General features: G+C 38.4%; 1 protein-coding gene across 2 annotated transcripts in view; it reads left to right on the top strand.

Annotated features, from left to right (window-relative positions):
* The window catches only part of GRAMD4 (GRAM domain containing 4), a 107,890-nt gene extending 83,024 nt beyond the window's left edge, over positions 1-24,866 (top strand). Inside the window, exons 7-19 of one of the 2 annotated variants that reach the window (XM_087722169.1) lie at positions 175-200; positions 1,723-1,814; positions 3,310-3,401; positions 5,991-6,090; positions 8,482-8,553; positions 9,120-9,163; positions 9,285-9,394; positions 11,221-11,375; positions 15,651-15,798; positions 16,741-16,834; positions 18,124-18,208; positions 21,621-21,689; positions 23,480-24,866. In XM_087722169.1, the coding sequence (XP_087578295.1) occupies positions 175-200; positions 1,723-1,814; positions 3,310-3,401; positions 5,991-6,090; positions 8,482-8,553; positions 9,120-9,163; positions 9,285-9,394; positions 11,221-11,375; positions 15,651-15,798; positions 16,741-16,834; positions 18,124-18,208; positions 21,621-21,689; positions 23,480-23,581 (1,189 nt within the window). In that variant the 3' untranslated portion in view covers positions 23,582-24,866. The remainder of the gene's footprint in view (positions 1-174; positions 201-1,722; positions 1,815-3,309; positions 3,402-5,990; positions 6,091-8,481; positions 8,554-9,119; positions 9,164-9,284; positions 9,395-11,220; positions 11,376-15,650; positions 15,799-16,740; positions 16,835-18,123; positions 18,209-21,620; positions 21,690-23,479) is intronic. The other variant, XM_087722170.1, reaches the window with a different exon arrangement.
* The last annotated feature ends 1,365 nt before the right edge of the window (positions 24,867-26,231 follow it).

Below are 26,231 nucleotides of genomic sequence, written 5' to 3'. Positions count from 1 at the left end.
TGTGTACAAGAGTGAATCTTTGTGTTTCTGTGATCAGCAACAGTGTGTATTACTGTTCCATACTTTTAATCTGACTCTTTAAAGACATGCATAGAATCAAATCTGAGTTAGATGCAAACAGAAATGCACTAATTTTCAAAGGGGCTTCTATAAATGTTTATTCTTTACTTTCAGGCTAACAGAAAATATGAGAAGATTAAGTAAGTATTTAACCATGCTTATATTGTTTATATATATTTGTAAAAGGCTGACATACCAAATGCAGATGAGTGACATTTCAGTAGATTTTGTTCATTCTGAGTGTGAGAATGGAGATTGGCTAGATCTAGAATATGCACTGCAAGCAAATGATGGATTTTGTACATTCTGTTGCTGTCCCTATTACTAAGAGAAGCAGTGTAGTATGGTGGTTAAGGATTACTAGCAGGGAAAGCCAGGTTTTAGGCTACCACGTTTTAGACTTTGGGCTAGTATTCTGTCTCTAAATAAGGTTACCTGATAGAGTTTTACAGGGGGAAAATAAGGAGAGCTACCATGTTTTTCGGAGTATAAGATGCACCTCTTTCCCTCAAAAAAGGCTGAAAATCTGGGTGCATCTTATACACTGAATACAGCATTGTTTGCCTCCTGAAGCCCTGCTCCCTTCACCAAAATAGCTGTGTAGAACCTGTAGAAAGCTTTCAGAGAGCTCCTGGGGGCTGGGAAAGGCAGACATGAGTGAAAAATGGGCCGTTTTTTGCTCAGTTTTGCCCTCCCCACAGCCCCTGGGAGTATTCTATAAGCCTCCTAAAGGCTATGCATGGAATTTTTTTTGACAAAAACCAGGCCCGTTTCGCAAAAAATGGGCCGTTTTTGGGAGGTTTGCAGAGTGCAAAAACCTTTTAAAAAAATTGCCTCTTCAAAACGTTGGTGCGTCTTATACTCTGGTGCGTCTTATACTCCGAAAAATATGATATGTATGTCACAGAACAAGCAAACAAATTAGATACAGATTAACAAAGTTGGAAGGGACCGTAGAGGTCATCTAGTTGAAAACCCCACCCAAGCAGACCATACACCATTTCTGACATTCTCTTCTTGAAAGCTTCCAGTGATGAAGCTCCTAAATTTGTTTCAGGATGCTTCCAATATGAGAATGATTTGGGGATAGGTTTAGACCAGAGGTGGTATTCAAACCAGTAGTGGCAGCTGCGGGAGGTCCCGCCCACCCACCCCAACGTAATGTACGAGCACTGTGCATGAACAGACGTGGCGCGCGCTCACATTTACGAACTGGTAGAGAAGGTAAATTAATCCCACCTCTGGTTCAGATGAACATGCTCATTGTTATGAACTCCAAGAAGCAATTTTTATGGATTAAGTGGATTGTAATGAGCAAAGCCCTTTTATCCTTTCTCTGTTTCATTGGAAGCTGTTTTGTACTTCAGTAGTTTGTAGTTTAGTAAATCAAGTGTTGTAAATCAGTCAATTATTCAGTTTCTAGCATCTGGACTTTCCAAAACTCATAGAGAGCTTTAAATATGAAGTAAGATGAGTTTTTGGATACAAAGATCATATAAATGAATGGCTACAATTATCTGGAAGAATATTCTGAATGACATTGATTTGATTTTAAAAACTTAACTGTCTCTACTTTCAGTCTTTCTGTGTTTTTCTTGTGCCATTTTCCATTGTACCTGTAAGTAGTTAAAAGTTGTATCTGTATTTTTTTGTTCCGCCTAGAGAGAGGTGCCAAACCCGTCACAAATTTTGTGAAGAATCTTTCTGCCTTATCTGACTGGTTTTCTGTCTACACTTCTGCTATTGCCTTTATTGTAAGTTGTTCTTTCTTAGTTGAGCAACGCACAATTTGACTGCCAGAATAATATTTTGTTATTTAAATTTTGTTATAGAAAAAGAATATGATGAAAATCACTAACAATTCTACCCACTGTTTGCAATCGTTCATCATTTCTTTGAAAATGTGGCTTAGTATCGGTGCGATCTGCTACACTCAGGGCATTGACATGGTTCTTAACTTACGACTGTAACTGAGCCCAAAATTACAGCTACAAGGCATTGCAAGTCGAGGGCTGGACCAGATTTTTTGTTATTTTTAACAAAATGTGGTTATTAAGCAAACACGGCAGTTGTTGAGCAGAGCCATTTTACCCAATTGGCATTTTCTGACCAGAAACTGAAATTAATTGCCAGAAACTTGCAAAAGAACGTAGAAAAATTGTTACATAACTATGGGACATTGCAAACAGCCACAAAGGTGTGTCAATTGCCAGGTGCCCAAAATGAAAGGGAGGTGGTTAATCCATCATACCTTCAAAATCAGGCCCAAGTCATTTGGGAGGGGGGGGGTGTTTCATCGTAACCTCAAATGGTCACTAAGTGATATAAGTCGAGGATTTTAATTGGAAAGCTCAGAACATCTGCAGTTTTTAAAAAAATCAAGCTGAGGTATGTTTGGTATTTTTACCTGTAGGTAATATTTATTTATAGAATGCAGGTAGTCCTCAACTTATGACCACAATCGATCTCAAAATTCTTGTTGCTAAATGAGACATTTGTTAAGTGAGTTTTGATCCATTTTATGACTTTTCTTGCCACAGTTGTTAAGTGAATCTGGCTTCCCCATTGGCTTTGCTTGTCAGAAGGTCACAAAAGGGGATCGCATGACCCTGGGACACTGCAACCGTCGTAAATATGAACCAGTTGGCAATCATACGAATTTTCATCATGTGACCATGGGGATGCTACAAGGGTTGAAAGTGAAAAATAGTCATAAGTCTCTTTTTTCAGTGCCATTATAACTTTGAACGGTCTCTAAATGAACTGTTGTAAGTGGAGGACTACCTGCATTATTTCTACCTTTCCCTCCGTCATCCAAACAAAAGATGACTTAATATATCTTTAAGAAGTAACTCTTAAAGAATACCTTTCAATTGACTAGATATTGCCTCTGTTTTATACCATCAGAGTCATGTTCAGTGAGATCGGTCAATGTATAAATGTGTTAAACTAACAAACAATCATACAAATAAATATTGTATGGTTCTTTTTACTTTTAAGAAAACTGCAACCATGCCTAAAAAGATACTGCATATATGTTGCCATGAGCTTCTGAACAAAGACTGGATAGAAATTTAAGAAATATATGACATTAGGAATCCTTCTTTTAAATGTACATAGTGGCAATAATGTGATTAATATCTAATTCAAGGCAATGAAAGTTTCCTATCCATTGCTGATAATATGTTTTAACATAAGGATTACATGTAAAGATAACATGTGGTTTATTTGTTCTTTTTTTCCCCTTAGATCTACATGAATGCTGTATGGCATGGCTGGGCCATTCCTATGTTCTTATTTTTAGCAATTTTGAGGTTGTCGCTAAATTACCTCATAGCCAGGTAATCACTCTTTTAATATGTTGTCAATAATAGGTATGCCTCAAATTCTGGAGTATATACTGCTAGAATTTATGCAATTTAAAGTGGTGTATGAGCTTGTCTAAATAAATCAATAAATAATGTATTTTTTATTCTCTTCCTATTTAATGCAGTTCATTTAAAAATTAGTAACAAAATAGGAAATTCCAGTCTTGTGCTTTAAAAAAAATGTACTATACATGGAAATATCTGGTTTCCATCTTTTTGACTGTCTTAGCGGATGGCAGCATCTGACAAAGGGTCTAGGACAACTCACCATGGCTGTGACCATCTCACCACACTCCAACTTGCCACAGCTATCTTGCCGCAGCCAACCAGGTGCAGCCATTTTGCCATAGCCAACTCACTGCAGGGCAATTCCATGTGGGGCAACTCAACGCGATAAATGTTACCTGCTTCTGTTTCTTCACCATTATTTCCATTTTTGTTAATGGAAATAATGTCAAAAAAACAGTGGCAGATAACATTTATCGAGTTGAGTACATTGCCACGTAGAATTGTCGGCAAGTTGTCTGAAATGAATTGCCTGTTCCACCTAGACAACCATGTCTGGGCTGGGAAGCTAAACTGTGTTGGGCTTAATTCATACGTGGGTGAGAGACCACCAGGAAAATCCCAGGTTTGTTAGCTAGACTGGGGAGATAAGAAACTCCTTGGAAGAAAGTGCTAGTAAGCTATTAGCAGGAATGGGCTGCTACGGTTTTGCCCAGGTTCGGGAGAACCCATAGCTAACATGATGGCCGGTTCAGAGAACCTCCAAATCTCATCCCTGGCTGGTCCCACCCTTCCCTCCCAGGAGTCTCCATGCAGCCTGTTTTGGATGTGAGGTAAGTGCAGGGCCTGCGCGGAAACTTGGGGAGGGGGAAAAACGGGCCTCCTGGAAGTTACAGAAGGCCAGAAACTGGCCCATTTCCAGCCTCTGGAGGGCCTTCGGGGCCCAGGGTAGGCAGTTTTCGCCCTCCTAGAGGCTCGAGGAAAGCATCCGGAGCCTGGGGAAGACAAAAACGCCCCCCTCCCGCCATGGTGCTGGAGGCCAACTAGGCCACGTCCACCCAGCAACCGGGCAGAGAACCTGTTGCTGAAATTTTTGACGCCGACCCCTGGCTATTACCATCCGGTTGGTCTTCAGGATTTAGTGACTCTGATCTAGGGAACAAAATTCCTAATGTTTCTCCAGAAACTGTGGTTGGCATAATCAGAATCAAGGTAGCCTACTATGCAGACCCCAGGCAACTGAGCAGGACTGACTGGGCTTCTGACTGGATGTCCTGACTGCTGGATTATGTTTAGCCAAGCTGGTTTTTGGTTGGTGAGGGCTAGTCTTTCAACCTGTTGCCAACCAAACCGCATACATGTCCCATCTAGTTAACTGAAGTATTGCCTTGAGGGAGTGTTTACCTATAGTAGTTATAAATTTCCTCCATAACAGAAATATGTTACTTAATATCTTCTTTCAAGGGCGGTTCCAAAACTCAGGAACTCCCAACCCTTTCAAAATAGTAAGAAACTGAAATGTTCTCTATTACATAGATTAAATAAATTGGTTTTGGTCTTAGTTTCATCCAGGATTTTATTTGACTTCTACACTATTACGACAACTGTAATGCACTGTGCATACTTATCATCACATTTTGATTATCCTTGCAAACAAAATGTGATTTCTGTTTCACCCTCTATGTTACCTTTAAATGAGAAGGAGACAAATAAGTTAAATTGCCTTTCAGATGTTTGGGGAATATGAAATTCAGCACAATTGTAGCTTTTTTACAAATTATAGTAAGAGGAGAAAGTAAACAGGAAATCATAGAATTTGAATTGTGGGCATGTTAGTAAATCCTTCCCTAATCTTTCTTCTTCATCATATTTTCATGTGCCAAATTTATTCATAATATTATTACTTCCACTGGCCCTGCATTTCTTGTAATGGAATGGCTTAAACTCAGTCAGCAAGTGTGTCCCATTGTGTACAGTCTATTCAGATTTATTGCCTGCAAAATTGCTGCCATTGTTTTTATAGCAAACAGTCACACATTGAGAATAGCTAATGTGAGAAGAGATCATTGTAATCAGGAACTGATTGACAGATTTATGTGGCTTTCCGGAAAGGATATACTGTGAAATGTGGTCCCATTTCCACTTGTATTTATGGAGATCCCTTTACACAATAAATGTATTCAATTTCATGCTTTTAGGAAAGTTGAAATATAAATATTTATTAACTGTATTTTTATACTGTGATGGAGTATTTTATTGATCAAAATTAGCATGATGATAAATCCCAATTACATAGTCAAATAATCTACATAGAATCAATACTTTACATGCAAGAACATTGTTGTAAAAACCTAGTTATTTCTTTAAAAAAAAATCTTAGCTATGCATTTTATTAATCAATTTACTGTAGTCTATTCAACATTTAGGACTACAAGATCCCTTTAAGATGGATGTCAGGACTATATTAAAGAACATTTTTAACATTTGAAAAGATATCTTCTGTTGTCTTCATGAGTTGCTTTTTAAAAGGATTTCTCCTGTTTCATTGTTATGAAGCCGCATAAAAAACCAGTGTTCCTGTTTAATGCAAATCCCCCCTTTTTTTAGAGGGTGGAGGATACAGTGGAGCATTGTGCCTGACGTTTCTGAGCCTATTGTAAGTCCAAGTGATGTTGAGATAACTTTTGAAATGTTTATATCAGAGGTGTCAAACTCAATTTCATTGAGGGTCGCATCAGGGCTGTGGTTGACCACGGGGGTGGGGCATGGCTGAGTGGGTGGGTGTGGCCAACTGGGAGGGCATGGCCAGCTTGACGCCATTCCCCAAACTGCTGGCATGTTTCCTCTTCACACTGGCTAGACTAGGCCGAAGCCAAGCTGGCCCGATGTTTCCTCTTTGCATTAGGTAGGCCGGGCTGAAGCAATGCGGGCCCAATGTTTCCTGTTCCCATTTGGTAGATCAGGCAGAAGTGACACGGGCCGGTCCCTTACATTTTTCAGGACGGCTCCATGGGCCAGATCTGACCACATCGCGGGCGAGATGCGGGCCACAGGCCTTAAGTTTGACACCTCTAGTTTATATGAATGTTTTGATAGGTTTTAAATTTACACAGGTAGTCCTCAAATTACAATGGCAATTGTGACCAAAATTTCCAATGCAAATCAAAGCAGCTGTTAAGTGAGTTGTGCTCAGTTTTATGACCTTTTCTCCATGGTTATTAAGCAGATTACTGCAGTTTTTAAATAAATCACATCGTTAAACACATCCAACTTCCCCCATTGGCTTTCTTATTGGAAGCCAGCTGAAAAAGGTCACAAAGGGACTTACATGATCCCAAGACATGCCAATCACCCAGATTTTGATCGGATTTCCATGGGGATACGGCTATGGTTGTATTAGCAATCACACTTAGTCTTATATACCACTTCACAGTACTTTGCAGCAGAGCAATTTAATTTACAGAATCAGAATATTTCCCCCAACAATCAGGCTCCTCATTTTACCAACCTTGGAAAGATGGAAGTCAACCTTTGATTAATCAGGATCAAACTCCTGGACGCGGGCAGAGTTAGCCTGCAATAGCGCCTTTTAACCATTGCGCCACCACAGTTCATAAGTGTGAGGACTGGTTGTAAGTCAGTTTTTTCAGTGCTGTTATAACTTCAGGGTGGCCACTAAACATTGGATTGTAAATTGAGGACTACCTGTACTAGATATCTATAAGGCATTTTCTACTCTGATAATTTTAATCAACTCAGCTAATCATATTGTGACTTCATATGTTTTGTTATTTTTAAAAATATTGTATAAAAGACCATGTTTAGTAAAAGAAGAAATGAAGAATATATAACTTATATGTTGAAATATCTGGAATCTTATATATATGAAATTCTGAACAATGACCTAAAATAATTTGACTGTGTCAGAGTATGTCTAGTTATTTCTTTTTGAGGTCAGCTACATCATTGAGGTCATAAGCTTTATAAAAAAAGCACATTATGTTGGCTAGAACAAAGTGTCTACTGGTCTGCATAAGATTTAATCAGATAAACGTAAAATAAATGCATAAAGTCTGCCCTAGTAGAAGACTTGCTAAATGTTAAATCTGCATTATGTATTTTAGTAGTTTATTATGTGTTCATACCGTGTTTCCCCAAAAATAAGACTGGGTCTTATATTAATATTTGCTCCAAAAGATGCATTAGGGCTTATTTTCTGGTTAGGACTTATTTTTGGGGAAATACGGTACTAAATGCACCCATCTGGCTGACAATCTTAACTGGGACTTATTTAGGGGTAGGGCTTATATTACGAGCATCCTGAAAAAATCTTGCTAGGGCTTATTTTCTTATTTTCGGGGAAACAGGGTAGTAGGGTGAGTTTAGTTCATCAGGCACCAAACTGTCCTTCAAATATTCTAGTTGCCGTTCCAGACAATACATCAATTTTAACATTAAGGAAAAGCCTGATCCATGTCATCATAGTGGACAAAACATCTGGATTGGATTAAAGTCTGCAAAATATGTGAAACAGTCCATCTCCAATTCTTTTGCTACTGTTTTATCTCTTGGAATCTGGGCTATGGATTGTGGTCCAAATTCTCCAAGCTTTCTAGCGCAGACTTTGGTACCTCGACCAGAAAAGTGAATGTTGTCCACCAGCTGTGTTCAATCTAGTGATTAAAAAAAAAACATTGGCTACAATCCAGCATATATTTACAAAAGCCGGATCTGGTTGTCACTATGAAATATGTATGATTATATGAACGAATAATACTTGGTAAGCCTAGGGATCTTATTCTCCCCTCTCTCTGTCTCAGGGGATAGATTTGACAAATATATTGGATGCTTTTGTTTCTTTTTAAAATAATCATAGTTTAAACAGAGACAAGCTGGCTCGTTTTAAAGGGCAGTTTACGCATCTGCTTTGTTTTGGTAAATTATAGTTAAAATAAATCACAACATTATTGGAGAGTATTTTTTCCTTTCTTTAAGTTTAAAGCCACACACATCATGGTTTGTTGACAAGTTATACTTACTGTTTTAGGAACCTCCCAAAGAAGACTTAACGGTGTCAGAAAAGTTCCAGCTTGTTCTGGATGTGGCACAAAAAGCACAGGTATGAAAACATTTGGCATCTTCATTTCACAGTCGCAAGTGGGAAATCTGCACTTGAGAAATGATGCTTGGAGAGAATAGCCTACTCTGGTCTCGAACGTTTATGGAAGGCAGCTTGGATTAGTCACACTTGATTTTCCCACCTCATTTGGGAAATAGCAGAAGAGTGGTGCGGTGGTCTTAAGTTTTCAATCAGGAGGCTGTGGGTTCGATCCTAGGTAGTGGCAGATATTTCTCTCTCTGGGCGCGCTGAGAATATATCTGCTGAATAAACCTCTGCATTGGCAGAAGGAAGGACGTTTGGCCATCTGCTGAATAAACCTCCGCATTGGCAACAGGAAGGGCATCTGGCCATTAAAACACTCTGCAAGCTCTATATTCAGTTGCCCAGATTCCACCCCCCCAAGGAATTATGGAGTTGTTAAACGATTATGATTTGAGAAATAGCAGAACATAGTAAATGTATAGGGCTTGATTTAAAAAGTAAAGTTATTAAACAACTTCTTGTTTTTTCATATACACAGGCATCTATTCCAACATAATACTCCTTTTCTTTCTTGATTACAGAATTTATTTGGCAAAATGTCAGATATATTGGAAAAAATTAAAAAGTAAGTTTCTATATATTTCTCTTTCGAACGAGAAATTTTTCATCAGGCCTGAATGGTGACATATTCAAATGCTGCCTGTTTACCTTTATTTTCTGTTCTCTCTCTCTCTCTCTCTTTCTAGTTTGTTTATGTGGGTCCAGCCTGAAGTAACGCAGAAACTATATATTGTTTTATGGGCCGCTTTTATTGCATCCTGCTGCATTCCTTGTAGGATCATTGGGCTTGCAATAGGTAAAACTATTATATTTTCACATTGCATGCTTTCTTGAATGTTAGAATTCCACGTCCTGCTAAAAAGATGAGCAATTGGTTTGGCTTCAAAACCACCTATGCAGTTTATGTTTTAACATCACCCTATCTGGAGATGGCTGTTCAGTTTATCTGTTCTCAGCTGTCAGCAATGTCCTTTTTATTTCTCTTAATTTTTGAGTTAGCTTATCACATTCAGATACAGGTTGCTGAATCAGGTACAAAACTAATTAATATAACTGCAATAGTAGTTGCTTATTTGAGTCAATGACCAGTCAACATAGCAGAAATATAAAGACATTCAAGAAGCAATCCTATAAATGAGATAAATAGTTCTTTACCAAACTAGAAGATTTGAAGCTTATCTCAGCTATTTAAAGTATATCTGCCCTACGCCTAAAATTGAACAAATTATTGTTAGCATTGTCATTAACATAACATAAAGAGCATAATTCCCATCCCCATTCCTAGCAGAATGAAATTATATAGGTACAATATATATAATGCAACCAATTTAGCTATTGACTGGGTAATGCTGGTCTACATCAGGGGTGTCAAATTGTTGGCCTGCGAGCTGGCTGAGTCACGAACAAGCCACGCCCACCCAAGCTGCACAAAGGAGGAAAACGTCACAAACGTCACGTGATGGCAACATAACGCCGCGAGTTTGACACCCATGTTCTAGATGTTTAACAAAGGAAGTGAGACAAGTGGCTCTTCTTCAACTGGCACATCTTGCAGGAGAAGAGCAATTAGGGTGACATCTAGGTCCCTAGAAAAGTTGCAGCATAATAAAAGGTGGGGCCACACACTAAATTGCCTGGGATTTGTCAGGAAATAAACCTTCCAAAACAAGGCCCTTATAATGTTTGTGTTCAATAAAAGTGTCAAGGATAATGATAAATTAGGCGTTATTTTCAAAGCCTGAAATTGTGTATTCAGCAGTACCTACAAGTTGAATAATTCTGCTTGTAATGTTCTTAGGTAGCTTTCCTAATCATGATTTCTTGTAGGGCGGCTCTCGTGATAGAATCCTGCCGTACAGCAGGTTAGACGCTCATAAAAGTTTTTGACAATTTGTTGCAATTAAGTTTGAAACTCCTTTTTTTTAATAGTGGCTATTATCAACTTCAAGTGAGTCACTATATATCTGAGCCCCTTTCCCTTTGCAAGCTTGCTTACCGGATGAATTTGGGTGAGGGAGACACAGCAACTATGCGGAGATACTTCCTGACAAGCTATGTAAGCCTGGAAAAAGAGGCAGCTGCTTTAATGATCCAAAGAAAGCATCTCGAGATATGTCCCTGCATATTGTTAAAGATTCCTTTCATAGTACAGGTAGCCCTCGACTCATTTATTTATTAGTTCATTTACTGACCGTTCAAAGTTACAGCGATGCTGAAAAAAGTGACATGACCATTTTTCATATTTACAATCATTGGCGCATCCCCGATCATGATCAAAATTTGGATGCTTGGCAACTGGTACATATTGATGACAGTAGCCGTGTCCCTGGGTCAGGAAAATCCCCTTTTGAGACCTTCTGACAAGCAATGGGGAAACCAGATTCACTTAATGGCCATGTTAATAAGTTAACAACTGCAGTGATCAACTTAACAAATGTGTCAAGAAAGGTCGTAAAATGCGACAAAACTCACTTAAAAAAAATTCTCACGTAGCAATATAAATTCTGGTCCTAAGCTGAGGATTGCCTGTATTTGCAAATTAGTATTTATTGTATAATTTTGTTTCCATACTTCAGTCGTGAAATTTTCCTCATTCCAACCTTTCACTTTCTAATTATGCAGGACTTTATGCAGGAATTAAATTTTTTCTGATTGATTTTGTCTTCAAACGGTGTCCAAGACTACGGGCAAAGTATGATACCCCTTATATCATATGGTTGAACTTGCCTACCGATCCTCAACTCAAAGAAAGGGCTAATGCTACAGTATCGAGACGGGTAACTCTTTTTTTCTTTCTTTCCTATTTCTTTCTCCTTAACACAACTTAACAACATCTGTGTAGCATCAGTGAGCAGAGCACATAGTGGGCTAGTTGTCCATGGTTCAAGTCCAATATTTACATTCCCCTGCACTGACTTTTAAAGTAAGAGATTGTTCAATGGAAAAAAAGACTTTTTAAAACAATTTAGAGAGTGCCAGGGTTTGGTTTTTTTTTTTTTTTCATTAAAAAGAAAATGCTTTCCTCTAAAATGTTTGACGGCATCTGAAGTATTGTAATATGTTCTTGACAATATTTGAATTCATAGAAAGAAAGGAAAGGAGATTTGGGGCATGCGAGTAAAGTCCAACTAAGAACTTGACTCTGCTTGTGCCATTGTTCAATATAATAAACTAATCATTAACTTTGCTCACTTGCAACTATAATAATTGCATATAACTGGAGTAATGTTAAATTTGGCTATATTTATGGAATTAGAACGCAGCAACAAGCCAGATTAGCACGCTGGGGCTGCGTGTTTAATCCATGTGACTTGTTAAGAACCCAACAATTGCTTCTTTGTGCTTCACTCCTAAAGCTATAGTCATTGTTAAGACATTGAATACATTGTTAAGAGCTAAAAGTTAAAAGAGTTCCTCCTGTATGTCCTGAACAAATGTTAGGTTTGTCTGCAAACAGGTAACACATACCGGTAGTAAAAATGGAATTTTTTCTCTTTTTTTAAAGTAATAAAATACTTCTAGCCTTAAATCAGGGGTGAATAATTGATGTCTCTGTTGCAATTTCTTTCACCCTAATATATATATTATTGTCATGTCTACTTTTAGCTACCACATTTGGAGGGTGAAAGAAATATATATATACTAACCGTTAGTACACGGAAAGCAAATCAATAGCAGACTTCAGAGCATTTCACCCCTGGTATATAAAATATGCAACTAAATTCTAAATTATGTTTTATCTGACTCTTTTTCCTGAATGTTTAAAGTGGCTCCTACTTACTTCACAATGGATCTCCTGATAGTTATTTCAATCCTTGTTATTAGTATAAGATACGGGTGTCAAACTTGTGGTGTCATGTTGCCGTCATGTGATGTTCCATGATGTTTTTCCCCTTCATGGAGCTGGGGTGCATGTGATGCATCTGGCCCGTGGTCCGCCAGTTTGACACCCCTGGTATAAGAGATCCACTAATGCCCCCATCAAGGGACATGGTGGCACAGTCGCTAAGACACTGATCTTGTCGATTAGAAAGGTCGGTGGTTCGAATCTCTAGTGCCGCATAACGGAGTGAGCTCCTGTTACTTGTCCCAGCTTCTGCCAACCTAGCAGTTCGAAAGCATGTAAAAATGCAAGTAGAAAAATAGGAACCACCTTTGGTGAGAAGGTGATAGATTTGCATGTGCCTTCAGCCTTTAGTCATGCTGATCACATGACCATGAAGGCATCTTCGTACAACGCTGGCTTTTCCTCTTTGAAATGGAGATGAGCACCTCCCCCTAGAGTCGGGAACGACCAGCACATATGTGTGAGGGGAACCTTTACCTAATGCCCCCATCAGCATCTTCCACAATTTGCCTTATTCAGCTAGTGCTAAAACAATTAAAGAAGTGAAAAAGCAAAGTTTAAATTTATTCTAATTGTCACTCCTTTCAAAATAATTTCTCTTTTTAAACAAAAAGATTACAGAACTCTCAAATATTTTCATGAATTAATTTTAGGTAAATCAGAGAAATCATTAAACATCACCAACTTCTGCAAAGCAAGTCAGGCATCCATAGTTTTAATAAAATTCAAAAACTCTGCTCTATCCATTGATACCTTTTAGGGATTTTAAAAAAAATATGTTGGGTGTAGTCTTTTGGTATGCAAAAAAAACAACCTTGCCAATTCACTCAGTTCGTATTTTTAATTCTGCATATGATACAATTAAATAGGTTTTGCTTTTTTTCTTTTGTCATCATCACCTTGTGTTTGTTTGTTTGTTTTTTCCTCCTGCTAGCTGTCAGGTCATGAAAAGGTATGGATCTTAGAGTGGAATATCTTCTGTCTTTCAGATGATCATTTGTGTTCAGAATGAGCAGCGATCTTCCTTCCTTCCTTCCTTTCTTTCTCCCGCTATCTCTCCCCACCTCTGTTGTTTATGCAAACGTGTTTAACTGTAATGTTTACATTTGTATCAATTACAGTAATTGGTCTTCATTTTAATCCAAAGACCCAGCCATGTAGAAACTGTTTACGGATCAATTTGCCTTGTGTTCAATATTTCCCTATTCAGTTGAAGACATAGTTTGATAAACTTGATGTGGCAGACCATTCATATAATTATTGTTTAATTTAATTTTACTTTGCTTGATTAATAGAAGAAACTCTAGAAGCATACAACAGTGTTAACAATATGATGTACCTTCAAAATTAATAGCCTGCTTGTAATGATTTACATATTACAGTGCTTTGAAAAATGGTTGATGCAGAAATGAATGACGCCTTCATTTCAAACGTCGTGATACACCAATCTAGTTGCCTGGGCAATTGTAATTCATCCATAAGACTATGTGTTTCTTACCCCAAATTTAAATCTGTTTATATTGGAATCCCTCTGAACATATTTGCTGTGTCCAAAAGGCCACTTGATGCAAAACAGCAAATTAAGTTTTGGAGTCCATGGGTCGAAATGAAATGAAATGATATATATATGTTTTTCTGCCCCACCATTTCCCTTTTACAATGCCAAGGAATAGGAAAGTTGATATAAGTAGTCCTTGACTTAAAATCGCAATTTTGGGCCAGAACTTCCAGTGCTAAGCGAAATGATTGTTACGTGAGTTATCCTTTTCCCCTAAAAATGAGACTTCTCCGGATAATGAGCCCAATTGGGCTTTTAAGTGCATGCGCTAAAATAAGCCCTCCCCGAAAATAAGCCCTCACCAAAAACATTGCAACATAGCAGCAGCCATGAGGTGACCACCCTTGCTGCCTCCTGCACCTCATTTTCGGGAAAATGAGGCCAAGTGCTTATTTCGGCGGTCAAAAGAAAATAAGACCCTGCCTTATTTTCGGGGAAACACAGTACACCCAATTATATGACCCTTTCCGTTACAATTGTTAAGTGAATTACCCTCATAGTTGTTAAATGAAACCAGCTTCCCTCACTCACTTTGCTTGTTGGAAGCCCGCTGGAAAGGCTGCAAATAAAATCATACGGCCTGCATCTGACATAAATACAAGTCGGTTGCCAATCACAAATTTTGGCTCCATGACCATGGGGATGTTGTGATGGGACCGATTGTGAATCACTTTTTTCTGTGCCATTGTAAGTTTGAAAAGTTCCTAAATTAATGGTTCTAAGTCAAGGAATATACTTGAATATATTCAACATTCCCGAATCAGTGTTGAGCTTATTATGCTTATTAAAAGCTGGATAGAATAGAAGTGGACTTCCTGTGTAAGTGGGAAAGTGAATGGGATTTCCCGCCTATAAAACATCTATTGTATTATCAAGCTTATGAGGTGGCTTGTGGTAATATTTTGTTGCCCATTTCCCCCATCTTGTAATAGCCCCGCTAATCAATTTTTGCTGGACCAAAATCATTCCAAGTGTACCGCTTGTTTGTATGACTTTGATGAGGTCCTACTTTATGGCTTTTGGGTGCTTTGGGAACGTATATAGCTACAGTGTTTTAAATTGCGCCACAGCAGATTGATGCTTTATTGGTGGTAGTAGGTCCTGCAACCTCATGGAAAGCTCCTGTCTGAAGTTCTGATAATTGAGATTGGGTTGGTTTTTTTTTTTTTAAAAAAAAGGGGGGAAATGCATTTTCTAACCCCTCAAAAGATTGTCAAAAAAAGCATCAGGGTTGTGACCTGTTTTGGGTCACAACACAGCTTAGTTACTTGACCCACTCCTGTGGAGGATTTAGTTGAAGGAGTTGCCTAGTTGCTCTGCATGGCAGCTTTCAGAAAAGATACCATGTCAAGGAAAACTACTTATTAATGAAAAGAGCTTTGTAGGAATTAACCTTCCTGAGCAGTTGCATCACACAATGAGTCTGAGGATATTTTTATGAATTCTAACTCGCAGCCTGATGAGTGATGGAATCTTTCAGAAGTTGATCAACTCTGGATATTTTGCAGAAGATTGCGGCTGCATCAGACATGGGGTTTTTCTAGCACTGAAGCAGGACATTTCCTGAGGACAAGGGAAGATAACATAACTGAAATAACTTGGTTGATTTCTGCAAGTGTTTAGTAAACCAAGTTTATGTTGTTTCAGCCTCAAACAGCAGCATCCCGAAGCTATGTAGGATCAAACACCTCAACAGGAGTGAGTCGGGATGACGAAACCAGCCGCTTACACAATACGAAGAGAGGAAACTTCCATGAAGTATTTAACTTGTCAGAACATGAGCGTCCATTGGCAGGTATTCACACAACTCTAAACTTTGGAGGTGGACGTTAAGTAATGAGATTTTTTTTAAAGGCCCATACAGTAACATTATTAAGAAATGATTGACACCCTAATGTAATCCGCTGTTGGAGTCCATGGACAGCAGATCAATATGAATCTTTTATCTCACAGTCATTGGATTCTCTGTGCTAGTGGGATGGCTGATTCGACCTTTGTTGAAATGTACATTTGAGGAAATGGAGCATATACTTGTCAGAGAATTTTAACATTACCCTGGCTTGAAACATTTACCTCAGTGTCTAGAAGAGTTTCAATCCAAGATTTAGGTTCTGTTGTTTTGATGTAGAATAAAATAGAATAGGAATAGAATAGGAGTGCAGTGGAATGGAATGGAATTCTTTATTGGCCAAGTGTGATTGGACAAACAAGGAATTTGTCTTTGGTGCATATGCTCTCAGTGCACATAAAGAAAAATAAAACAGAATACGTTCATCAAGAATCATAAGATATAACATTTAGTGATAGTCAAGGTTACTAATAAGCAATCAAATCATACTAGGAAACAAATAAAACAATATAAATTGTAAAAATACAAGCAACATGGTTATAGTCATAAGTGGGAGGAGATAGGTACTAAGAAGGATGAGAAGAAGAATAGTAATACAGTCTTAGTAAATAATTTGACAGTGTTGTGTGAATTAGTTGTTCAACAGAGTGATGGCATTTGGGGGAAAAACTATAATTCTGTCTAGTTGTTCTGGTGTGCGATGCCCTATGGCATTTTTTAAAAAAAAGAAAATAACGTTTATTGAAGATTTCACTCCTTTATCAACATGTTTTCTTTGTAGGAGCTTGTTTGCCAACTGTATGTAGAATTTTTAGGTCTATGAAATATAACAGTGTTACAGCTGCTTACTCTGTAAAAGTAAAATGGAATAATTGTACTATTTTATAGTGTGTGAAAATGGCTGGCGCTGCTGCTTGATAAACAGAGATAGGAAGATAACCACTGATTACATTAGGAATGGCGTGCTCTATGTTACTGAAAAGTAAGTATTTGCATGATTTACAGCAGAATGTTAAAGCTATGGTCACTAGATCTGGGCTGCAAAAAAATTGGATGATCACTAGTTGGTGAGAGGGAGTTATTTTTCTCCCACCTCCTAGTGTCCGTATTTTTGCCCCCCTCCCCCGGATCTGATGGCTCAATTTAAGAGGGGAGGGGAGAGATGAAGTGTTTTTGTGAACTACAATTTTTTTTAAAAAAAGAAAATAACTTTTTTGTTTTTTGTGAAGCTATAAAAATGTTATTGAAGAGGTTGAAGATTTCTTGCCCCAAGTCTCATAAGACTGAGATATAACATAAAGGTTAATGGAAAAGAGCATTATACAAGGCTAAACAAAACTTGTTTTCAGTGGGGTTTCCCTAGATGAGATCTTCATTGTTTTGCACAAGGACAAATTCACAGTTAATACGTGATCAAGGGAGAAAGCCACTTTGGTATAGTGATTAGGACAGTGTTTCTCAACCTTGTCAACTTGAAGATGTCTGGACTTCAACTCCCAGAATTCCCCAGCCAGCATTCGCTGGCTGGGGAATTCTGGGAGTTGAAGTCCAGACATCTTCAAGTTGACAAAGTTGAGAAACACTGGATTAGGGCATCTGGCTAGAAACTGGGAGACTGTGAGTTCTAGTCTTGCTTGAGATACGAAACCATCTGCCTGATCGTGGCTCCAGTCCCTCTCTCTCAGTCCTAGAAAGGAGAAAGCAAGGGCAAAACACTTCTGGAAAACCTTGCCAAAAAAAAAAAAAAACCCTGCTGGGACTAAGCCAGACAGGCGCCAGGAGTGGGAAACTGCCTCAAAGGCAAAGAGGAAAAAAAAATGTTAAGAGCATGCCATGAAATGGAAAGAACTCCAGAAAATACGTAGTTTGGACTAATTGGATTTTAAAAAAGGCTCCCAGCTTCAGCCAGGGGTGGGCTGCTGGGGGTTCGCACAGGTTTGAGCGAACTTCTAGCTAGGATTCTGCCCAGTTTGGCAAAACCCCAAATGCCACCCCTGGGTGGCCCTTCCCTCCCCGCCCCTCCCACTCCGCCCCTCCCAGGAGTCTCTACGCAGCCAGTTCATCATGCCAGGTAAGTGCAAGTACCACACAGAGGCTTGGGGAGGGGGGAAAACAGGCCTACTGGAGGTTCCGGAAGTCCAGAAATGGACCTGTTTCTGGCCTCCGGAGGGCATCCGGAGCGCGGGGGAAGCAGTTTTCGCCCTACCAGAGGCTCGAGGAAAGGAATTTTTTAACCTTTTTTATTTATATTCTTTTTTTCCTTGCCTTTAGTTACTTATGCTTTGAAAGTTCCAAATCTGGTTCAACTAAAAGAAATAAAGTTATAAAACTTGCAGATATAACAGATATTCAAAAGGTAAGCACTTGATGTTTCTTCCAGTGTTTTGCCTTTTAACTTCTTTTCTGTTGCAGAAGCTTATCTATCATGTCATGGTAAAAAAAAAAAATAATGCTGCTTTAAATAGCAAATGGATGCAGTGAAATAAATATAATCTCAGATTTGCTAACTGATTAGGACTATAAAAAGCACATCCACTCACAACTGCCGCTGGATATTAAGGTTCAAAAATATATGACCCATTTAGCATTAGCTGTAGGATTACTGTAGAAATGCAGCATTAGCTGTAGTTGGAAGGAATACTTTAGAATTTCACCTCTGTGAAATTCTTCTATATTCTTTAAGCAAACTTATTTCCCCCCCCAGATTTCTATGCAAGCCTGAAAAAAGATGTAGTTGCCTTAAAGAGATAAGTTACATCTTTTTTGCCAAAGATTCCAAAGAACCTTGAAAACAAAGAACTGTTTTTAGTGACTATTAGTGATTTGTTATGCTTATGTGATCGTATGAGGCCTGAAGTAGATCTTCCATCTGATTGCTAAACTATGTACAGCCGTAGTAAATTGTACCTCTGCTCATCAATTAATTTTTCTGCTGATCAGAAGTATCTTGTCCTTCCTGGGATTAAATTTAATTCAAGACTGTCTATGTGGGAATATATACATAGATAATGTATAATAATAGCCATAGCACTTAGACTTATATACCACTTCACAGTGGTTTACAGCTCTCTTTCTGAGAGATTTTATAGAGTCAACATATCCCCCCTCCCCCAATAATTTGGGTCCTCATTTTACCAACCTTGGAAGGATGGAAGGTTGAGTCAATCTTGAACCGGTGCGAATCGAACTGTTGGCAGTCGGCAGAATTAACCTGCAGTACTGCATTCTAACCACTGCGCCATTATGTCTGCTGTTACATACATATTATTATTAAAATGTTATTTTATTTCTGCAGTTAAATTTTATCACAATTTAGTATAGGGTAGTGTAGTATAAGAGGGACATGGCGGCTCAGTGGCTAAGATGCTGAGATTGTCGATCAGAAAGATCGGCAGTTCGGCGGTTCGAATCCTTAGCGCTGCGTAAAGGAGTGAGCTCCTGTTACTTGTCCCAGTTTCTGCCAATCTAGCAGTTTGAAAGCATGTAAAAATGCAAGTAGAAAAAATAGGAACCACCTTTGGTGGAAAGGTAAAAGCGTTCTTTGCGCCTTCGGCATTTAGTCATGCCGTCCACATGACCACAGAGACGTCTTCGGACAGCATTGGCTCTTTGGCTTAGAAACGGAGATGAGCACCGCCCCCTAGAGTCAGGAACAACTAGGACATACAAGTGAGGCGAACCTTTACTTTACTGTAGTGTAACTCTTGTTCTTATCTAGCACTTGGAGATAGTCAAGATCAGGGAGGGAAAAGAAAGTGTAACCTAACCTTAGCAAAGACTGGAAATCTCCATTTTCTAGCTCTTGGTGGGGTAGCATTTCCCCCAGACTGATTTGTTTCAATTATCTTAGAGTCCTCAGAGTCATCGTGCATGTGACATCACTGCTGTACAAGCTGTACTATTTCCCAGCAAACTTTTAGGTGCGATTCAAAGTGTTGATTACCATCTTTAAAGCCTTGAATGGCACAGGGCCAGGTTCCTTGCAGGACTGTATATCTCCAGTGGCTTCAGTGCATTCTATCAGATCTGGCAGGGCAGGGATGTTCCCAGTCACTTCTCTGAAACAAGATCTCATAGCAAGACCCAGCTATTGACCTTTCGAAACAGCTTTTCCCCTGAGATCTGGAAGATTGAGAAAGCTGACTATTTCTTCAGATACTAGGGTGGGACATTAATGGAGTCCAATATGTTTGCTGTGTTAGGATAATATTATTAAGGAGCCATGCTGGTGCAATGGTTAAAATGCAGTATTGCAGGCTAATTCTGCTGATTGCCGGCTGCCAGCAGTTCGGCAGTTTGAGTCTCATCAGCTCAAGGTTGACTCAACCTCAATCAAGGTTGACTCAGCCTTCCATCTTTCCAAGGTCAGTAAAATGAGGACCCAGATTGTTGGGGACAATATGCTGACTCTGTCAACCACTTAGAGAGGGCTGTAAAAGCACTGTGAAGCGATAGACTTAGACTGTGAAGTCTAAGTGCTATTGCTATAAATAATAATTATTATTCTAAATTCTATTCCGTATTATGTTGTTTTTTAATTGTCATTTTAATGTACTATTTGATAGCTGCCTAGGGTTACTTGTTTAAGATAGGCAATCATATACATTTTCTACATGAGGAAGTGACAACATCACAGAATTGTAGAGTTGAAAGGGAGCACAGGGAGCACGGATGAGATAGTCCTACACTCTTAACCACAAATCTTTTCTTTAAACGCCTTTTCACTGAAGGATCTTTAGGATTGTAGAATCTTGGTCATGTCTCCAAACGTCATTCATTTTATCAATGAATGACTTGGTTTCTAGAAATGCTAAATTCCATGCTTACCTTGTAAGTTACCTTGTTCTATGTACTGGGAATGGCTGGCTTTAATGCATTTTTTATAAATTGGTTTCTAAATACCAGAGAGAAAAATGATTTTGTTTCTGTTTCGGTGACAAAGCATATTGAATATCTGTGGGTAGTGTTTTCCATCATATGCGGTGTTTGATCTATAATAAATCCTGACTCACTAAACCAGTGGGACGAGTTAGTCATGATGATTATCCTATGTCCAATTATTTTGATGGATTTGTTCTATGCATAAGTACATCTGACACAACCATTCTGTTTAAATAATAGTTTCAGGTTACCATTAGCCGTGCAAGTATAATCAAGTAGAGAGGTTTCCAAAAATGGTAGGATTCTGGTGCCGATCCACAGACCGGGGGTTGGGACCCCTGCAATAGAGTACATTTGCTGGACAAGAAAATAGTGATTTTTCCTTGCTCCTTTTCCTCCACTGTGAAAGCAACATTCAGAAACACTGACCTCAAATGTGGGCTTTATAATACACTATTTTAAGAACTTTGGCTATCTAATAAGATAAAGGTAAAGATGCCCTCGCATATGTGTGCTAGTTGTTCCCGACTCTAGGGGCTGGTGCTCATCCCTGTTTCAAAACCAAAGAGCCAGCGCTGTCCAAAGATGTCTCCGTGGTCATGTGGCTGGCATGACTAAACGCTGAAGGCGCATGGAATGTTGTTACCTTCCCACCAAAGGTGGTTCCTATTTTTCTACTTGCATTTTTACATGATTTCGAACTTCTAGGTTGGCAGAAGCTAGGACAAGTAACAGGAGCTCACTCCATTATGTGGCGCTAGGGATTTGAACTGTGACCTTTCTTATAAGATACTGTTGTTTAAATTTCTGCACTGGTTAAATCTACTTTTTCTGTTGCATGTGAAAGTATTCGTTATGTAAATCTTTTTTTTTAATGTTTATTTTAGTACAAAGTACTTTCTGTTCTCCCAGGATCTGGGATGGGTATTGCAGTATCCACACCATCTACGCAAAAAGTAAGTAGTCAAATCTGAAGCATATACATATTTCATTTGCATGCTGGTTGCCATCACTTGACAATTTTGTCTGCCTGGAGTACTGATTTTACCCCTTTTGGAGCACTTCTTTTTTGACAAACATGAATCATTTTATTAATGCACTACTTTAATGAAAAAAAAATGTTTTTCTCTCTTTTTCCATTTTTTTCCTGTAACTTTTACAGTTTTAAGTTTGAATGATGGGAAGGCTGGCTTGTTACTGATCCATCAGCCTTGCTAGGAGATTTCTTAGCTGGAGAGTAGAGTAACTAGGCATGTACATGCAAAATTTTCCAGTTCAGAGATATAATATTGAGAAGAACTCTGGAGTGCCCTGTTCTTTTTCCAGACCGTGCCGAAACTTTCCAGACGATGCTGCTCCAAAATCAGTTCAGTAGTTTTTTGAAGGAAATGCTCTAAAGTGGGAATCTGTTTTGACCCTAGACCAGGGGTTCATTGAGGGCTGCATCAGGGTTGTGTTTGACCTGGGAGGGGCATGGCCAGGGGACATGGCCAGATCGACGTCACTCGTGTTGGGGAAGCCTGTGGTGGCCCGAGTGCTCTGCCAGCAAAAACGGAACTCGGGAGGGCTGCATGGGGGCTGGTCCTTTGCTGTTTCCAGAGCAGCACCGTGGGCCAGATCTAAGCACCCCAAGGGCTGGATCCGGCCCCCGGGCTTGACTTTCACATCCCTGCCCTAGTTCACAACGCTTCTCTTTCAAAAACTTGAGAATCAGATTTGGGAGAAATAAATGATGATTGGAAAAATATTTGAAATAGAAGAGTATATAAGAATACGTCAATTAAGAGTTAAGGAAAATGGATATAAAGTGATATGGAGGTAAATTAAATCCTGTAAATTAAATCAAATAGATGATAAATATACAAATATTCGTTGGAGGTGCAAGAAAGAGGTTGGAATATATATGGTAGGTTTGTGATAGTGCACAAAAATATGGGACATGGTGTTTAGAGAAATGAGAGCACTGTTGAATATATATCTAGAGATGTCACTGAGGATTGCATTATTGTTGCTGGTTGAAAAACGGGATATAAATGAAACAAAAAAGGAATTGATTGTAAATTTGATAATGGCAGCTAGATTAGTGATGGCTAAATATTGGGGACGTAATTGGGATATTCAAAGAAATGTGTGGTATAATGAAATTTGGAGTATGGCAACAAATGATGAATTAACAACAGAAATTAAACTTAAAAAAGGGGTGATTAAAGTAAATAATTATAATGAAATATGGGGAGATTTTATAAAATCAGTGTTGGTGGAAGGCAAAGAGAATAAACCTACTCAAGAATATATGTTACTTTGGAGGGTATAAGGCCACAATTGGAATATATTATATATCTAAGAAATATAAGGGGGGTAAGGTATCCAGGGGGTGGGGGTGCACTATAATATGTGGTTTTTTCCTTTTCCTTTTGTCTTTTTTTTGTATTCAGTTATATGTACTGTTTGTATTATTTGTGTTTTTTTTAAAAAAGAATATTTGCTTTAAGAAATCACCAGACTAGCCCTAAACTGCGTAGCATTCGGAGGCAAGGGAAGGATTTAAATTTCTCTGGAATATCCTGGCCCTAAATTTGGGGACTTCTGTGTATAGTCAGTAGGCCTATTTTAAATAAGTCTAAAATTGAGATGAACATCTTCCTGGATACTGTATAGGATTCTGCTATTATTAATGTATTGGAATGCTCACATTTTAGTCATTCTTTTATTGAACTTTGGTTTTTCCTTTCTTTCTTCCTGAAAGCCGCTCGTATTTGGTGCCATGGTACACAGAGACGAAGCTTTTGAGACTATTTTCAGTCAGTATATGAAGATAACCTCTGCAGCATCCGCCAGTGAAAGCTAGTATATCATCCTTGCCGGTTTTTATAGGAAACATCAAGAATTTTACTCGCCCAGTAGTGAATAAAAAGGTGGAACATCCTTCATCATCAGTCCTGCAATAATTTTCTTTGTTGCATATGTCTTATGTTTCAGAAGTGAATTTTATACATGCCTTCCATGGTTTCTGTTGGTTTTTATTTACTGTTTTTTTTTTGTAATAAAATAAAAGAACAGTGAAAATGCTATTGGCACTGTTAGCCTTGCACATTAAGCACTTTTAATGTTTGTTCACTGACATTAAAAAGCTTAGGAAGATTCTTAGCAAAACTAGCTTGAGGGGGTAGGCCTTGTCTTCATTAGACATGCCCTGAACTCTGCGGTTCATCCGATATTTCTTTAGCTACGGGTTCTGCACTCTTCCACTGCACAAATTCCATTGATTTAAGTGGCATTACTATATATACACAAATGGGGTGAAAGTTTGCGATCGAACTCAGCAAAAACTGTCAAGGACGTGATTTTGAGGGGGCCTTGGTTTTCCCAAATGAGGTGTAAATAATAATATTGGAAGGTATGGGTATTTGAAGCTGTGCTTCCAGAAAACTTTCATACTGACTTCTGTATCTTTTTCAAAAGGCATTTATAATTTAGAGACAGTTGGGAGATACAATTAAATCGTCGGAGTGTTGGTATACTCATTTCTTCTCGGCCTACCTTACACATAATTGCTTTGTCATTTATCCTATGTCCCTGGGTTGACATAACCAATGTTCCCAATGTTTTCAATAGAGAAGCAACATTTTAGAATTATTTGCCAGGCTGCATTATCCTGTATTTTCCGTAAAATATTGGATAAACATGAAGTTGAAAGTTATCACAAACGCGTCTATTGGAGTGGAGGAAGAATAATGGAAATAGTGTTGGGTCAATGTACTATAAGCTCTGCACCCTTTGTAGTACTTTAAAATGTGATACACATGTAAAAAACGGAATGCTGTAACATTGGATCAACATAATTTTGATGAAACCCTGGCATCTTGCTGTTACCCCTATACATGTTCATCATTCTTTTTCTTTGGTATTCCTATTTAGTAAATTTGGTATGGCACAAATGTTAATTTGCACGGGTTGATATTTTAGCGTCTTGAAAGCTGTAGCTACACTTTTTGTAGTAATTAACTTTGTGTGTGGTAGTCTTTAACTATGAAAAGAAATTGAGTACCCTATTTTTCGGAGTATAAGACACACCTTTTTCCCTCAAAAAAGAGGCTGAAAATCTGGGTGCGTCTTATACACTGAATACAGCATTTTTTTTTGCCTCCCGAAACCCCGCCCCTTCACCAAAATGGCCTTGCATAGCCTTTCAGAGAGCTCCTGGGTGCTGGGGAAGGCAGAAATGGGTGAAAAACGGGCCATTTTTTGCTCAATTTTGGAGGCCCCCACCCCTCCAGGAGCAATCTGCAAGCCCCCTAAAGGCTATTCATGTCTTTTTTGGGAAATAAACAGGCCCGTTTTTGCAAAAAACAGGTTGCTTTTGGGAGGTTTACAGAGTGCAAAAACTTTTTTTTTTTAATTTGCCTCTTCAAAACCTTGGTGTGTCTTATACTCCGGTGCGTCTTATATACTGAAAAATATGGTAGATGGCTAAAACTCCACTTGCCAATTTAATATTTTATAAAGATGGCCATGATACATTAATTTTGGGGTTTCTTTGATTTCAAAGTCAGTTTTTGAAAATTGGATGGTTCTTAACAGAGAAGCAGTAGATCCTGGAATCTGTTCTGTACTCCAAATGACCCCCTCAGTTGCTTTTTATTATGTACCTAGAGTCAGTTGTTTACAAATACGATTGGAACTGTCAAGTACGAAAAGAGAGAAACTGCTTCTGTGCTATGGACTAGTCTATCCAAAACCAATCCCTTACTTTGAATTCTGTTGTTGACTCTGTTACATGCATTTGCATGTGACATGTCACTGCTGCTCAGTTAAGCTTATATGTTCAGATGTCATAAGAAGGACTAAAATAAGTCAAGGAAGCATGACTAAAATTGCTAGAAAAGTTTAGCAAACTAATTTATGTGTGGAGAAAACCTCCTTAAAAAGGTTTAAAACACACATTAATTATTGATCTAGAATCAGGATCTGAAAGGCTCATATGCTCATATATTTTCTATAAGGTAATATGGAGATTTTCAACTCAGTGCTAATGTGAGCCCCTAAAATGTTAAGTGAATTTACTATATGTGATTGTCCATGATGAATTAAATTCATGATTTCAATGGACTTGGGATAAGGCAAAAATATACCACTGATTTTTAATAACTAAGATGCAATTTACATAGAAATGCAGTCCACATAGAATTAAAACATGAGAAAATATTGCAACTTCATAACATAAAACTTTGTCATTGGAAATAAATTGTAAAGCTATCAAACCATAATTTTAATTGGAACACTTGTTTTCTTCTTCATGGCCCTTGAAATCTGGATTTCATTTTTGAGATAGTTGCTCTTATATTTTGTTCCATATTTATTTTGGATTAACATTTGCCTTTTATAGCAGCAGCTGGTTAAAAAATAAATAAATCCTAACTTTGCTGTTGGCTTGATCTTAATGTGATCTTGATTTGCATACTCAAAACATTTGCAGCATCCCTCAAAGTTGCTGATGA

Source organism: Thamnophis sirtalis, unplaced genomic scaffold, assembly GCF_051295495.1.
Source record: "Thamnophis sirtalis isolate CommonGarterSnake01/CBP01778 unplaced genomic scaffold, rThaSir2_p1.2 scaffold_9, whole genome shotgun sequence".
NCBI classification, from domain to species: Eukaryota; Metazoa; Chordata; class Lepidosauria; order Squamata; family Natricidae; genus Thamnophis; species Thamnophis sirtalis.
This window is presented reverse-complemented; position numbering and strand designations above follow the sequence as displayed.